The sequence below is a fragment of the Amyelois transitella genome, chromosome 24, assembly GCF_032362555.1.
Source record: "Amyelois transitella isolate CPQ chromosome 24, ilAmyTran1.1, whole genome shotgun sequence".
Taxonomy (NCBI): domain Eukaryota; kingdom Metazoa; phylum Arthropoda; class Insecta; order Lepidoptera; family Pyralidae; genus Amyelois; species Amyelois transitella.
Genome location: NC_083527.1, coordinates 3,380,214 through 3,398,687, shown reverse-complemented (window position 1 = coordinate 3,398,687; position 18,474 = coordinate 3,380,214). Strand labels below are relative to the sequence as shown.

The 18,474-nt window shown below is 34.6% G+C and overlaps 1 protein-coding gene across 2 annotated transcripts in view; it reads left to right on the top strand.

Annotated features, from left to right (window-relative positions):
• LOC106135913 (A disintegrin and metalloproteinase with thrombospondin motifs like) overlaps positions 1–18,474 on the top strand; it is a 112,989-nt gene that overhangs the window by 40,688 nt on the left and 53,827 nt on the right. For both annotated transcript variants that reach the window (XM_060951123.1, XM_013336321.2), the window contains exon 2: positions 2,997–3,094. In XM_060951123.1, coding sequence (XP_060807106.1) covers positions 3,005–3,094 — 90 coding nt within the window. In that variant the 5' untranslated portion in view covers positions 2,997–3,004. The remainder of the gene's footprint in view (positions 1–2,996; positions 3,095–18,474) is intronic.

Genomic DNA, 18,474 nt, shown 5'->3' with positions numbered 1-18,474 from the left:
AGCCATCAAGGATGAATAATTTTCCCCGTTTTTTTTTTCACATTTTCCATTATTTCTTTGCTTCGTATAGTTGCAGCGTGATGTTAATTGCCTAAAGCCTTCCTCGCTAAATGGTCTATTCAACGCAATAAGAATTTTCCAATTCGAACCAGTGGTTCCTGAGATTAGCGCGTTCAAACAAACAAACTCTTCAGCTTTATAATATTAGTATAGATGATTCGTTTCATTCTGGGCTAAATCCTACTAATATTATAAATGCGAAAGTTTGTGAGTATGTCAGTATGGATGTTTGCTACTCTTTCACGCAAAAACTGCTGAACCTATTACGATGAAATTTTGTATGTAGGTAGCTGAAGACCTAGAATATTTATCCCGGAGTTTTAAGTTAAGATAGGGTTTCCACGCGGACGAAGTCGCGGGCGGCCTCTAGTATTACATATAATTAACATCTGGGTATTGAAACAACAAGACCCTCTCCGCCGCAGTAGGTTAACCTTATTAGTTTTATTGAAACTGTATCGAGTTTTATTTTCCACCTGCAAAGCCAACCGGTCAGAACGCGGAAACAGGAGTTAATATTTCTCAACCGCCATTTCTGAGAACGTCGGAACATTGTCCTGCGCGTGCGACGACCCCGGGTTTTGTTTGTTTATTGTTCTCTTTGACTTTATAATTAAGCGTTGTTAGTTTTTAAGTTTTACTTTCTGCGGTGCTGTAGTGAAATATGGAAATTTTGTTTGAAAACAAAAGCCTCAACAAAACTTTTTAAAATTTTTGTTGAAACACATTTGCAGGGAACAGCTAAAGATTCTAGCGCGACAAATTCGGTGGTAATACAGCCTTATGTGGGTGAAATGGTGGGAGTGCACTTAATAAATATATATAGGGGACAAAATACACAGATTTAGGCCTTGAAGTTAGTTATTACTATCTCCTAACATACATAAATATATATATGGTCACGTCTATATCCCTTGCAGGGAAGACAGAGCCAATAGTCTTGAAAAGACTGAATGGCCACGTTCAGCTATTTAGCTTAATGATAGAATTGAGATTCAAATAGTGACAGGTTGCTTACCAATCGCCTTAAAAAGAATCCCAAGTTTGTAAGCCCATTCCTTAGTCGCCTTTTACGACATCCATGGGAAAGACATAGAGTGGTCATATTCTTTTTTGTATTGGTGCCGGGAACCACACGGCACTATTTCCTAACACATTACTAAAATAGATAAACAACCAAGATTCAGGCCAATCGAAAAGTTAGTTTCTCATTATGCCCATCATCATGATTAGGATTTACATTAGGTCCCAAGGGTACGGTAGTGTGCGTGACACAGACTGTCACAGATAAACGCACTACCACTGCGCCATAGAGGCCGTTAGAACATTTCAGTAAAAAACTACAGTTACTAGTGCTATAGACCAAAGCAAATGTTTGTTTGTTTGTTGGTTTGTAAACTCTTTATTGCACATAAAAATAAATATAACAAAAATAAAACAGTCATTGGATATAGAAGAATATGTACAATGGCGGACTTATCCCAATCGGGATTTCTTCCAGTCAACCAAAATAAAAAGGAAAATCCATAATCAAAAGGCAGCGCAGATTAAAACCCTTAAAATGTCTTAGAAGGCGTTTGGGGAGCGTGTACCCTTCACTGATCTGATTATGTGATTGTGAAGAATAACTCTACTTTTACTTATTACCAAACAATAGTACGTTATTGAAGCTTAATTATCTGATTGAATTATTGGTCAAGCGCATAGTTGCATTTAATAATTGCAAATGCTGTTTACTCGGTTATATTCATTCATTTCTTAACTAGCAAGAAATTTTCAGAAAAAAAATCTCGTGTTACTTGTGAACTTGTGTACGAAAATTGGGGAATTAAAACCGATTCCCCAATTTTTTGTCTTTGCTCAAATTCTTTTAATTTTGTTTATTTCGAGCTAAGCATATAACTTTTTATCTGTTGGAGCTAAGTTATCCTTTGTAGTAATCAATCAGACTCATATAAATATAACTGTCAAATAGACGTACCTATACGTACTTACTATGTCAATTTTTCCCTAAGATATTTATATAAGATTACTCAATTTCTAAGCAATATTTCTGCAATAGACAAAAAATATGCTTAAGTAAATATGAGGTAAGTATTCACAACAATATCTTTATGTTGTCGCGTGTTTCTGTGCTCGTGTAAAGGGACTACACAATCTATAGACAACGAGTTCTTTTCTTTTTTCTTTTCTAGTTTTATTATAAAAAAATTATGAACACTGGTTTTCTAGTGCCATGTGGTTCCCGGCACCAATAAAAAAAGAATAGGACCACTCCTCTTTTCCATGGATGCCGTAAAAAGCGACTAAGGTATAGGCTTATAAATTTGGGATTCTTTTTTTAGGCAATGGGCTAGCAAGTAAAAAGCTGAACGTGGCCTATCAGTCTTTTAAAGACTGTTGGCTCTGTCTACCCTGCATGGGATTTAGACGTGACTATATGTAGGTATGTATGTATGTATGTTTTCTTTAACAATCATTAAATAATTAAAATATCTAATTCTGATAAATACTTATTCACAAAAATAAATTGCCGCGTGCTTTAAACGTAAAGTAGTTGACTACTTTATCGGGTCTTAATTTAGCCCGGGTATTTATATTGTGTTTGTGCACTTTTGGACAAAATTTCCAGCTTAAATAATAATTAGCATTTAGTCAATTTGAATATATGCAGAAAATAAATCCATAAACATAAATAAAAATATTTTTTTGTTCTACTGGACCGGTTTTGAGGAAAGGCACAGATATAGAATAGACATTCAGGAGTAAATTTAAGAACATTCGGGAACAGAAGACACATTGAAGACAAATAAAGGACAAAAGCGCTGGCATCAATTCTATCGATTCACTAACTAAACTACAAGTTCTAGAAATTACTTTACGACTAATATTGTTAAATCCTCAGTCCAGTCTTAACTTTTTATTTTTTGTTTCAGGCAACACTATGGAGTCGACACAAACAGTGTTGGCCCACTGGCTCTCCGCTTTCGTCTTCCTCTGTTCTTTTCTGTCGACACACTCGCTAAACAATAAGGTAAGATTTTAGTAGATAACATATACTTAGGATAGAGTAGAATGATAATAAGACCTAACGAGATTTTCGAAACTATCAATAGTCTGGGCTATCCTGATATCGACAGGGAGAGCATTCTATAGAGTGGTCCCATTCTTTAGTGCCGGGAACCACACGGCACCGTAACATACATGCATTATAATCAACTTTATCTTAATTTAAGTTTGAGTTATTACATATTGGTTGACTGGAAGAGATTGCTTTAGCGATAAGTCCGCCTTTGTACCATCTCTGTCTGTTTTGTATGTTTTACTCTTATGGTGCAGTAAAGATTTTTATCTATCTATCTATCTAGTAAACTAACGATAAGACACCGCAAATTACTTGTTCTTAGGCATAATCGCGAAATCACGAAAACCTGTCTTCTTTCTTTAAACTCGCTATGAAATTTGCATATTATGTAAATGACCAAACATCGGATGACACCGAGAACTTGTTCCGAGTAACAAATATATATGTATTTAAACTAAAATTCTAACCGAATTTAAAACGGAGTGTTATTAATTACAATATCCTTTTGATGGGATAAAACAGTCTATAATGAACACCTGTCCGTGATGTCACATCTTTGGAACTTTTATACGGTCCAATTTATAAAGTATGCTAATATATGAAAAGCGTGTAAATCATTTGCGAAATTAAATCTGTGTGTAGAGGAAGGAAAGGTGAATGGTTGATATAAATCTATCAGACGGGCTTCGCTCGATGTATTTTGATGGTCACGTCTATAGATGTGACCATCAAAATACATCGAGCGAAGACAGAGCCAACAGTCTTGAAAAGACTGATAGGCCACGCTCAGCTATTTGGCTTAATGATAGAATTGAGATTAAAATAGTGACAGGTTGCTAGCCCATCGCCTAAAAAAAGAATCCCAAGTTTGTAAGCCTTATTCCTTAGTTGCCTTTTACGAAATCCATAGGAAGAGAGATGGAGTGGTCCTATTTTTTTTTGTACTGGTGCTGGGAACCACACGGCACAAATTATTATTTTTCACTAGATATAAATAGTGGCCGTAGCTAAGCTGACGAAATTAGGGTTCCGTTCTTGTTATTGCGCTGCGAAAACTTAAAATGCAGACTGATGTACTGTTCTGTGCTGATAAAGTCGCGGTTAACAACTAGTTAACTATATAAAAACAACAATCACATTATCGTTTCGGAAGAGCCACGTGATACATAATTCATACGTTTACGCCACTTTCACTCGAATCCGCACTTCTTAGGTTATGCCTGTGTTACAAAATACTTAGAACACAGATAATGTACAGCATTAATATAACGTGTTGAGTGCTTAAAATAACATATGAAATAGCTAAACTTTTGGTAACTATATCTTTGAGGCCAATTCTCTTTATTCACACACCAGAATTTTCAATGTCGCTTACAAAATCCCACGGGAACGGAAGTAAACGGGATTTTAAGATTCGAGCCGTGCCGTGTGGTTCCCGGCACCATTCGAAAAAATAATAGGACCAGTAGCACCTTTCCTATTGATGTCGTAAAAGGCGACTAGGGAATAGGCTTATATACTTGGGATTCTTCTTTTAAGCGATGGCCTAGTAAACTGTCCCTATTTGAATTTAAAATCTATCGTTTAACCTAACTAAACAGCTGAATGTGGTCTGACAGACTTTAAGACACCCCGTAAGGGACATAGTCATGATTATATATATGTATGTTAGATTTAAGCGGACGGGGATGAGGGTGTACTCTAATGATTGGCTTTCTTCCCTCCAAAGGATGACTGGAAGAGATTGCATTAGCGATAAGTCCGTCTTTGAACCATCTCTGTCTATTTTGTGCTGTTTTGTATGTTTTACTCTTATGGTGCAATAAAGAGTTCTATCTATTGCTTGTCTCTCTGTCATTTACAAAAAGTATTAGCCATCTGTTTCGTCTTTATTTTATGATTATTGTTACCATTGTTGTGTATAACTTGTAAAAACTGCCTCTTGTTTCCTAAAGTTTTTGTTCACTACACAACACAATAGGTTTTATGGATAACATTATTAGGTACTATGTCATTATTATTTATTTATATGTCTACTTCGGCGATTGAATATGGCTGTAGGTTCTTTTATTAATGTTTTTGTTCAGGGCTGGTTTAATTATTTTTTTGTCAATACCTCACACTGTAATGAAACATTTAAATGATTATATGAGTTAAATCGTAGGTATGTATTTAATTGATATTTATATTATACATACATACTTTAAGTCACGTCTTTATTCCTTTGGGGGGTAGATAGAGCCAGATGTCTTGAGAAGACTGAAAGGCCACGTTCAACTGTAGGTATGGCTTTATGATGGAATTAAGATTCAAATAGTGGCAGTTTGCTAGCCCATCGCCTACAACAGGAATCCCTAGTTTATAAGCCTATCCCTTAGTCGCCTTTGATGGCTATGGACTGACTATATTCTTAGTGGCAGACACTACACGGCTTTACAATAAAAAAATCCTTATGAAAATACAAACGTAGTAAAATTCTAAATTAAATGGATAACAGATACGTACAAAAAAAAACTAATGTTTGTAAAGATAATAAAACATATGAAATTCAACAATAACGATCATTAGTTATGCTTAAAGCGACATCATTGCTGACTTTTTCTTATTCATAATAATTTATTGGTATTTAAATTACGATATTAATTCTTGATTACGTATTTTGAGCGATGATCTTTAACGGTAGTTTGACTTCGAGTTGTATAAAAATGGTTTTGTTAAAGGATCTGGTAAAAACCCAACGTCATCATTTATTTTCTTCTTTTTTTGTTATTCATTCAACTTTATAACAATATATTTTAATAGCTTACATCTATTATACCTTGGCGTCCGAGCGGTGTTTATTGATGATTCTGTTGTTATTAATTAAATACTATAAGTCTTGATTTTGATTATTGTCATGTACATGTCGCGCCACCCTATCTCATTTCCGCTAAAACTGTTCTTACCTGTCATGGCGTCTAGCGTGTGGTTATAAAATGTTGTGTTCAGTTCATTCAAATAAAATAAAGTTACTTTACACTTACTCAATAATATTATCAATAACTTCACCAAAAACTCCAACAGATTCAAATGTCATTAAAGAAAGCACAAAATAGTAAATAAAAAAAAAGAGCTGGCATACCTACGTCCATGTATGAAGATATTGGTGTTAGTGAGACCATACATACAATATTTAAACATATAGTCACTTCTATAACCCTTGCAGGGTAGACAGGGACTAACAGTCTTAAAAAGGCCAAAAGACCATATTCAGCTGTATGGCTCAATGATGGAATTGAGATTCAAATAGTGACAGGTTGCTGGTCTACTAGAGCTATCCTAAATTTTTAAGCTTTAGTCGCCGTTTACAACATCCATTGGAAGAAATAGAATGGTTCTATTCTTTAGTGCTAAAACCACACGGTCTATATTTAGCTTGGTCCTACTTAAAACTTGTACTTATATAACTCTTCTACAGGGAAAATAAATTGAGGTAGCTATTTTTAGTTTATTTGCGAACGAAGTCGCGGTCAAAAACTCGTTATAAAAAAAAGAACTTGACTGTAATTCTGTATAACCTATAAAAAACATTATATTTTTAACGACGTCATCAACAATGTAGCTTTTCATAAAAAATGAGTTATTACACAAAATTGCCGAATCCCAATCAATGTCATTAAAATGATCATCACTCATCACTCTTGCAATCAATACTTGAATTATGACTGACTCATTCACTTTCCCACGTCGATTGGTGTTCATCTTGACATTATTTAGTAAAAACAGACCCCGATGTATACAAAATAACATATTGTAGAAAGATAAGACTCATCCACACAAATAATAAAGAGAAAATATTTGTATTTTATTTTTATGTCTGTAACAAATAAATTCAAAAATTTCTGAACCGATTTTGATGAAATTTAGAACACATATAGAATAGACCTTTAAGAATAATATAAGAAGGTTTCTAAGTGTGCGAAGACCCGCAACAAAAGCTAATTTAAAATATTTTTGCACAATATAAATACAATTTTTTCAAGAGTTAATATTAACTGCATACCTATATGTCCTCACTTTATTTGTATCCAAATTATACCACAATTTTATCGAAATACATAAATTCATCAGATGCGTTTTCGACCCATTTAAGTTCACGTTTTTTGCGACTCTTACGCAACCACCCGTAATTGGCGGCCATCTTGGGATCGCAAAATGTCAATAATCCACTTTTTAAAAAGGTCAGCTGATGGGACCCGCTGAAACGCAAGTGGTCACGGCCGATTTAAAGTGGCAACATTTTGTGCAGTAAAATATATAGGTATAAAGTATGTAGGCAAGATTCTTTATTTAAAACTTTTTTTTGTCAAATATTTTTATTTTATGTCAAACAATAAATTAATTGTTGTGTATTTTTAAACGAATTATTTCTCGTTTTTTTTCTCCTTCTGTCTTTTGTAGTGAATAACTAACTTTGCGACTATACTTTCTACAATATATAACAAAGTAGCGGATCTTGGGAACTTATCACAAACATTGACACAATATTTTTTTTTATATAATTCTAACGAAGACCAACAACTTACAAATTAAGCATAAAACTAGGTAACGAACGGTTATAGACAATTCCTCACTCATAACAACATACAAATTATAAATCGTTTGATCGCTAAAAATATAATAAATAATCTGAATGAATAGATAATGTTCAGCCATTATTTAATTCCCATCATTTCACACGAAAACTCGAATCATCATCACGTTTTTATCCGTTACGAGATAGACAGGGCCAACAGTCTTGAAAATACTGCAAGGCCACGTTCAGCTGTATGGCTTCAAAATGGAATTGAGATTCAAATAGTGACAGGATGCTAGCCCATCGCCTACAAGAGGAATTCTAACTTTATTAGCCTAACCCTTACTCGCCTTTTACGACATCCATGGGAAAGATATGGAGTGGTCCTATTATTTGTTTAGTGGTTCCCACACGGCACTTTTTACTAATTGTTATAAATGTCTCATAATAACCAAAGTAAAATTTCATGTAAGATACAGTGGAACAAAATGCGTTAAAAATATATACATATATACGGGACAAATTACACAGATTGAGTTAGCCTTGAAGTAAGTTCGAGACTTGTGTTACGAGATACTAACTCAACGATACTATATTTTATAATAAATGCTTATATAGATAAACATCCAAGACCCAGGCCAATCAGAAAAAAATATTTTCTCATCATGCCCTGACCGGGATTCGAACCCGGGACCTCTGGTGTCACAGACAAGCGTACTACCGTTGCGCCACAGAGGCCGTCAGAAGCAGGTTCACAAAACGAGGCAGGTTCAATGACCTTATGATAATAAGTTAAGCTGGTAGCTCATTACCAAGCTTTGGCATGATGTTTGGGGAATTTCGTTCTTGTTTTGTTGCATTATTCAGATAATTTTGTATGCTATTATAATTGAACAGGGGGGCGGGTTGAAGTATTTAACACTTCTTCTTAATTTAGTCCCGGTTGCATCCTCATTACTCTGGAGAGGAGCCCGGGGTATGCCTTTGACTTTTGTATTGCCTTTTGGATCCTGGATTGGGTGAGACAGGTTTTTACACGAAGCGACTGCCATCTGACCTCCGCAACCTCTGCAGGGGAACTTGTCAGTATTGGATCGATCATGGTTACACGTCCTGTTACCTGAATGTGCAGGTTTCCTCACGATGTTTTTGTCACGATGACACGTTGTTTTCCCTTACCGTAAGAGTATCAGTTAGTATTCAAACTACATACATATATACATACATACATATGGTCACGTCTATATCCCTCGCGGGGTAGACAGAGCCAACAGTCTTGAAAAGACTGAATGGCCACGTTCAGCTATTTGGCTTAATGATATAATTGAGATTCAAATAGTGACAGGTTGCTAGCTCATCTCCTAAAAAGAATCCTAAGGTTTTAAGCCTTAGTCGCCTTTTAGGTACGACATCCATGGGAAAGAGATGAAGTGATCCTATTATTTTTGTATTGGCGTCGGGAACCACACGGCACAATTCAAACAAACATTATTCAAACTAATGTACATAATTTCGAAAATATTCATTGGTATATGGCCGAGGTGGCGATTCGACCACGGACGCGCGTTGAAGTCTTTTACACTGACATATAGTTATCCATGCGGGCGGAACGTATATATACTAGTCGCGCCCCGGGGCTTCACTCCCGTGGGAATTTCGGGAAGAAAAGTAATAATAATGGTATTCCAGGTTATATTCTACGTGTGGTTCCCGGCACCTATAGTAAAAACAATAGGACCGTTCCATCTCTTTCCTATGGATGTCGTAAAAAGCGACTAAGGGATAGGCTTATAAACTTAGGATTCTTCTCTAAGGCGATGTGCTAACAACCTTACACTATTTGAATTTCAATTCTGTCATTAAGCCAAACAGCTGATCGTGGCCTATCGGTCTTTTCAACACTGCTGGCTCTGTCCACCCTGCATGGGATATAGACGTGATTATAATATGTATGTATGTAGGTATGTACCGAATGTCACCGAAATCGGTTCAGTAAATTTTGCTTGGAGTAACAAACAAACACATCTTCACACACTTTTGCGTTTAATAATATAACTAGCTGTGCCCGCGACTTTGTCCGCGTGGAATAGTTATTTTGGGCATCATTGAAGCCCTCAAGGATGAATAATTTACCCCGTTTTTTTTTCACATTTTCCATTGTTTCTTCGCCCCAAATAGTTGCAGCGTGATGTTATATAGCCTAAAGCCTTCCTCGATAAATGGTGTATTTAACGCAAAAAGAATTTTCAAATTTTCAATTCAAACCAGTAGTTCCTGAGATTTGCGCGTTCAAACAAACAAACTCTTCAGCTTTATAATATTAGTTTAGATATAAAATATTAATAGGATTGATGTGTTTTATTTGACCGTAAAATTACCTGAAGAGGTCATTGGCCACTTAATTGAATTTTTATATATATACATATATCCAAATAAAGAGAAATGTTTAATTTATGAATTCATGTTAGCAAAGCGGGCATTAATTTGCCGTAAGCAATACATCACAGGGAGAACCGCTCGCGATTTCCTTGTATTGGTAATAAAAAAGTTAAGACGTCAAAGTCACGTCTATATCCCTTAAGGGGTAGACATAGTGACAACAGACTTGTAGAGACTGATAGGCCACGTTCAGTTTTTTTTAACTAGCTAGATGATAAAATTGATAGAATTTGTAAATAGTATAAAATTTATAAATAGTTATTGTAGTACCTGGCAAACAATTAGATCTTAGAGTTTGACACTTCTAGAATGCGCAGTAGCAATTTTACTTTTGACTAGAATTTTATTTAACTTTAAGTGTGGTTTCCGGCACCGTATAGAAAGAAATGGGACCTTTCCATATCTTTCCCATCGATCTCGTAAAAGGCGACTAAGGGATAGGATTATAACTTGAGCTTTTTCTTGTAGGCAATAGACTAGCAACCTGTCACTATTTAATTCCATCATTAAGTGATGAGAAACATGGCCTTCTAGTCTTTACAAGACCGTTGGCTCTGTCTTCCCCGCAAAGGATACAGACTCTATGGATGGATGGCATACAAAATCATTTGAATAATGCAACAGAACATTAACAAAATAAAGGATATAATATAAAAGAAGTTATTTCAATTGTTTGTCGGACACCTGGTGCCCGCTACGGCGTTCAAAAAATTAATGACAGTCCACATTGAAAATACCCAATATTTCAGATCAAAGTTCAGCAACCTTTGAACATATTATGCACAATGTCATAACGCTGACCCACTTGTATTTTAATGTCTTATGCTTTGTTCACACGAACGAAGTGGCTAAACTTTGAACTAAACGTCAAGTGTGTAGTTTCGATTGAGAAGGGTCCTATTATCTTTTTTTGAATGTTTAAATCTCAGTCGTGATTGTAATAATTAAATTAAAATCTGCGATTTATATATTTTATATGCATGGCTTAGTGATATAATAATTTTAATGAGAAAAAGGTTGTAGAATGTCACAATTTTTTTAAACTATGCCCTGTGGTTTGGGCTGTGAGTTGATATGTCAGTTTATCAACTGATGGGGTTGAAAATTTGTATGAAACGTCGACATTAAAAAAAATAAAAGTCAAGTGTAATTCGATAATTTAAAACTTAGCTATAATTATAATCTAACTAATAAAAAAGCAAACAACCGGGAACCAGAACTATGAGCTGACTAAGTTATTACCTTCTTTTGTATCTACTACGTCAAATTGTACTATACAATAAACCGCAAAGTTTAGTCATTCAAAGCCACTAACTTCATGTAAACAAGCCTCTAAAACAATGCCATACATTTTTATTGTGATTGATTATCCCTTATAAGTTCGGTTAGAAAGGCGTAAGGTCAAAATACTTTAACTGTGCAATAATGATGATATTTGAGTCATCTTTTCGTAATGCAAATAGAATAATGATCGATGACCAGTTATTACAATTTAAACAGTAATGACATGATTTAACGGTGTGGGGTGCCATTTTAAACCCGTGTTTATGCGAATAAGAATGGATTTTTTAAACTCTTCATTTTGAAGTATTCATGATTTTAGTACCTATTCTTAATTTGGAAAGTGAAGATCTAGTGAAAATGTTGCAGTGTAGTTTGTTCCACCGCTTCTTAAAACTTGCATTTTTAGATTTAAATATAAGTTATGTTGACATCATTGCATTGTATTTTACCCAAAAAGAAAATTTTATATTTTAATTTTTTTATTATACCATGTTTAATGCAAATAAAACATTATGATTTCTGATTTGATTTTGAATTTGCTATCTAAGTGTAGTTACATTGGTCTTATAATTAATAACAGAGCTTATGTCTTTGACGACGTGATTTATATATATATATATATATGTGTACCTAGTCTTCCCTAGCCCCTTAGTCTAGTCTAGAGATATAAAAGTATCGACCTTTTTGGACATAGTTAGTTTTAACATCAGATAATTAATCGTCGGGACGCTGTCCGTGTAACATCATAAATCTTTAGCAGGTGTGCGAATTGATGACAGCCATAAACAATAATTTATAACTTCTATGTATCTCGTTCATAATTTATTACTTTTTAATAATGCTAAGTCCGTGCTGGACTTTTTATTTATACACTAGTAATAAATGGTTCTTATTTTCCTCATCGAGTCTGTGCATATTTTTGTTTCTGTCTACTAAAAGAGATTTTACCTACATTTTTTATATTTTAAATAATAAGTACTAATGATAATTAAATGTTTAAACACTGCTTCCTCCTGGCTTTAGTCTCGGTTACATCCTTACCATAAATACATACATATAATCACGCCTATATCCCTCGAGGGGAAGACAGAGCCAACAGTCTTAAAAACCGTTTAAAAAATAAAAAGACTGATAGGCCACGTTCAGCCGTTTGGCTTAATGATAGAATTTGAATCCTTACCACTCTGGTTGGATCCTGGATTGGGCGAGTCAGAGTTTTTACACGAAGCGATTCCCGTCGATCCAATCGATCGATGGATTTTTATTTTTTTTATTATTATTGAAATAATTAGTACCCTTGTACTATAAATAAGGTAATGTTTAAATACTCAATGGCACTGGGATGGATGGCGTAGAGTGGGGACGTCTAGACTACATAACAAAAGTAAATTGATCAAATCGGAGACGTTCTGGTAAAAGGTCAGGTTAAGAGTACCCGAAACCGAAGTATGCAGGGAGCGGGGCAAGTGGTAAGATTTTGTCTCTGCCTTCCCCTCCGGGAAAGAGGCGTGATTTGTATACATGTATGTATTAACTGTCAAAACAATTAGTTGCAACGTCACATTCCCCAGTATTTATTATTTTTACAGTCTTATAATGATTACGAATCCTATGGTAAATCCAATTACCTACTAGTCTACTTTATAAATTGTATGATGATGTAATAATTGAAGAAGTTTCTGATGTATCAAGTTACAAAGAAACTACGACTATTTGTCAAATGATAAAATGTAACCGCAGTTTCAATATAATATTAAGTAATTAATTGTTTATGATTTCTTGGAAAATCTATAGTGTTTGTTTGGATTTAAGAGCGTCGAACGAATGAATAAGGCACTCGAATAAAAAAGCACGATGCATAGGTACAAATCATATTGTGACAACGAAGCAATGACTCTTCTTCTGAGTTACCTACGTACTGCTTGCTAATCGATGCTTTTAGCCTCCAGTGAGGGAAAATAACCGCGAGGAATCTACCAAGTTCAGGTAGCTGGATGTACCATGAACCGATGTGGGTAAGGTTACCCCACAAAGGGTGTGGAGTTCTTTTTTTTTTTTGGACAAATTACACAAATTGAGTTAGTCTCGAAGTAAGTTCGAGACTTGTGTTACGAGATACTAACTCAACGATACTTTATTTCATAATAAATACTTATATAGATAAACATCCAAGACCCAGGCCAATCAGAAAAAGTTCTTTTCTCATCATGCCCTGACCGGGATTCGAACCCGGGACCTCCGGTGACACAGACAAGCGTACTACCGCTGCGCCACAGAGACCGTCAATTCAGTCAAAGTTCAGACGGGAATAGCTTTTAAACCACACTCACCCATTCCAGAATCATGGTTGATAACCGCAACCTGGTCTCGTCTCCAGAGTGGTGAGGATGTTACCTGGACTAATGCCAGGAAGAATGAGTACCTTCCAAGACGTATCTTGCTCACCGTCAAGCAGATGTAGGTCAAACGCAGTCAAATTTAAATTAAAAATAAATGGGCAAATGCTAGTCGAATTCGCGCACTTACTGTTCCGTAAGTACCATCTATATACATACATACATACATAAAATCATGCCTCTTTCCCGGAGGGGTAGGCAGAGACTACATCTTTCCACTTGCCACGATCTCTGCATATTTCCTTCAGTTTATCCACATTCATAACACTTCATGCAAGCTCGGCGGTTTCGGGTACTCTTGACCTTACCCTTTGCCAGGACGTCCTTAATTATTCTATAACTCACTTACAAATGCGAAATAAACTGTTTCTTTTACTTTATCCCACTTACCTGTCGCCGTTATCAATGTCAAGCAAAAATAAGTATAAACAAAATCACTTATATATTTACATATTTCTATTTTCTAGTATATACATATGCTGTTGTAGCGACAACAGAAATACACCATCTGTGAATCATTTCCACTGTCTAGCTACCACGGTTCATGAGATACAGCCTGGGGATAGACGGACAGTTAAGTGCCAATTTCCCGTTTTCACCCGTATATACATACATATGGTCACGTCTATATCCCTTGCGGGGTAGACAGAGCCAACAGACTTGAAAAGACTGAATGGCCAAGTTCAGCTATTTGTCTATATATTACGTTTTCACCCATTGGGTGTGGAATCCTAAAAGTTTGTCAAATTTCGTTCCTCATACTTTTTTTTACTTTTAAAACGTTAAAGTACTCTTAGAACCTGACCTAATGGATTACGAAAACGCATGCATATTTAAATAATTGAACTCGCAACATGAGTGATATGCACAGCTACAGGCCGACTCAGTGAGGTCGCGCTTACCAGCAAATACTAATTAGTGTTTAACACGTTTCAAGTGTCGATGTTAATTTGGTCATTATGTCACCACACTCCGAGAGATACGTGAAGGTTGTGGTGATTAGATTCGTTGTAATCATTGTTTGTCAAAAACTTTTACGTTGTAAAATTTTACTAATACATGTTTATGTACCCTTTACTGAAAAAACCTTGAAGGTAATTAAAGGCAAAGGTATTTTTTTATTATTTATTTATAATGCACTTGGGACATTAGAATAGAATATATTAAAACTAATCTTAATGCCAATAAGAGATTCTTGTTTAAAAAATTTTACCCTAAACTGCTTTGAAAAAATAAATAAGTAAAAATTAAGGTACAATAAGAACGCATCACACACATGTAAATTTGTATGTGTTTGCAGTAAGTACGTATATAACAACGTGAGTAACAAGTACAATGTTTGTTTGGTGAGGTGTTGGTGAGAAAGGTGTTGTTTAAAAAGGTTTGTTTTTCTTTTTTTTACTAATTGGATTATTGCTATATAATGCATGTACTGTTCAAAGTTGGAATAAGAGGTAAATAAGGTTTACGAAAAAATTTCGTAAACCCTAGTTAGTTAAGGTTACCCTATAGTGATAGGTATTAAACTTGTGTTACTGAATTTGTAATGGTGTTTTTTTTCTTCCTGTGGAAATTGTAAAAGTCAATCAAGAGAGAGGCTTATAAACCTGTTTGTTTTTAAATTTAATTAAACTTATAAATTTTCATTAATTTTACAGTTTTTCTTATCATTTTAGATGATGATGCAAGATTCAAAACTCTTAATTGTTTTGTGGATTGTGCAGAAGATAAGTCTAGGTAAATTGTTTGTTTAAAAATCAATTGTGGCAACACAATCTGATTTACAACACGGTATTGCATGAACTAATGACAGTTGGGTGCGGTAGAGTGGTTCTGTTTACGTAACTTAAATAATTTATTAGTTTGGCTTAAGATATTGAGTTCTCTTACTAAATATATAGAAAAAAAAAACACTGACTCATTGACTGACATTTACACAGCCTAGAGCGCTGGGTTAAGATTTGAAATTTAGCATGTAAATTCCGTATGAAGTTATATATTCATACATATATGTATATATAATCAAGTCTATACTCCTTGTGAGACAGAGCCAACAGTCTTGAAAAGCTGTATGTCTTAATGATGAAATTGAGATTAAATTAGTGACAGGTTGCTACCCTTATCGCCACAAGAAGAATATTCAATATATTTAAACAGAAAGAAACTATTATAAGTCAGCCTTTCCTTGATTGTACTTTTACAATGTGCGCAAGTAACTGGTAATATTGGTTTTTAATTCGCTGTCAGACTATCATTTAAATAAAAAGGAATATATATATATATAATATATCTATATATATACGTCTCGTTGTTAAGAACTTGACACACGTGGAAAATTATAAGAAAATAATTTACGTAGCTCATTTATAAATTGTTATTGTGTCGTAAATTGCAAATAAATTAATGTTGAACGCCGATGGACATGTTGATAGAATGGTGTGACGTCATTGTTTACACTCGGCGCACGTGGATTTGCTGAATGACAAATAAGTTTATCAATGATCAAGTATTATTATTATTTTTTCACTAATCTAGATAAATATACCTCACATAAGAGGACATACTGACTGAATAACTTCTTCTTCCTCCTGGCATTAGTCCCGGTTGCCTCCTTACCACCCTGGAGACGAGCTCAGGGTACGCCCTTGACCATGGATCCTGGTTTGGGTGTCAATTCATGTCATCCAGTTGTCTGAATGTGCAGGTTTTCCCACGATAATTTCCCTCGCGTATTATCTTTACCAATCTATCTAAATATAAGACATTGACTTTCTAACAGCAATGTATAGCCAAAACTACTGAGTGTAGTGATTTTTAATTAAGCATATGGGTTCCTTATGGGTTTTAGAGGTGCACTCCGAGAGGATTTCCCATAAATCTCTCGCGGCGCGCGAGCACTATATAGTGATGTCAATTTTAGGAACTTAACGGAATATAACACATTATTAGTGCTGTGCTTTATCGAACAAAGCATTTTTACTAATAAATGTAATCTAAAATAAATAACATTCGAATTAAACTATTGTGGGTGAAATAATTAAACTTGAAGGCATTATTAAAACACTTTGCAGCACTCTCTATATGTAAATTAGAACACAATAATTATTTCCAACATGTAGGTGTAACAACAATTATTACGAAACAATTATTATGTTTGTTAGATAATAGGTTCGCTCCAAGTTTTGGTGATATTACAGTTACTAATGTATTAAGTCCACCAAAAAAAGAATTACTTAAGAAGGCAACAACTTAATAGAATTATTTGCTAAATGTGATAAAAAACTCGAGTTAACACAAATTAACGAGGCTGCTAGATGTTTACTCAACATCCACATAGTGTACAGAATTTGAGATTTTTCGACTCTCTAATTTGTATTGAGTATGGAGTAAGCAGGAGAGGTCTGTAATGATTGTAACGAGTGGAAATCCACAGTCTCTTACTATCTTACCCAATACTCAATCATTTATTGCGTTCTTATTGCACTATATACATGCAGATCTTAATATAGGTATATATAAGCATTCAGGACACTGACTGGTGCTGCAATAGGAGAGGCTTTCTGCCTACCCCTATAGGAATCAAGCATTATAGTATGTATATATTTGTATGTAATTTAAAATTTTGATAATTGAACCGATATTGCTGAAACAATAAATAATTGCTTCAAATTATTGGATTCGTAAGACACTTGGGTTTTTCATTAAATTTATTTAGTTAATTACAAAAGACAGAGGTGAACTTTAAACCTGGGCCTTTTTCTATCAGTCAACTGAGCGGAGAGCCGTAAGATTGGTAGTAAGAGGATTTTGAAATCTGTTAATGTTAATCTTAGAAGTTGATTTTAACTTGTACTGGATCTACTTTTATGGATTCAGTCCCACAGACCTATATTTTATGAACTAGCATAAATACATACTTGATGAAAGTCATATTCACTTTTGAGCTTCAGTCCCTTTGCCAACATCAGCATTTGAGAACGATAAAAATAATAGGTTATTCTTGATCTATATTCTATTTAAATCTCAATTCCATCATTAAACTATAAGTTGAACGTGGACTACTGTATGTATACTACGTGAGTACTGTCTTTTCAAGTTTCTTGGCTCTGATTAATCCTTAAGGTATAAAGACTTGATTGTATTAATGTAACAAAATCGATAACTACACGTGGTTAGTTTCTGTTATTACATTCTTTGTAATAGTTTTTTTAGGTCCAAGGCGTAACAATATTTTGTGCAACGCACGCAGCGGTCAGCGTGTCAAAATGACAAATAATTGATAGAAAATCTTTTTTAATCTTAAGTAATAGATAATCGTGAAGGTTGCGCAGGAGTTTTCAAATGTTGCAGTGGCCCTAATTCTATTACCCATTCTTATTTTTATTTCAACTCGAATTTGATGTCCTCATTTAAAGTTAGGCAAAAAAATTAAGAAGCAAGAAAATATTGAGCTGATACATAGCCAATTATGAAGAAATTGAACACATTTCCATGAAATTTGTCAAACGAGAGGAAGCTGTCACGTGCAATATTTTTTCTTTGCTACAAGTTCAGCATGGAGGTTAATAATAATAATAATTCCATCTAAAGAAGTCCTTGATACAACCCGCGACTGCGCCGCGTGTCGAATCATACTATTGTACATTAGTGGGTCG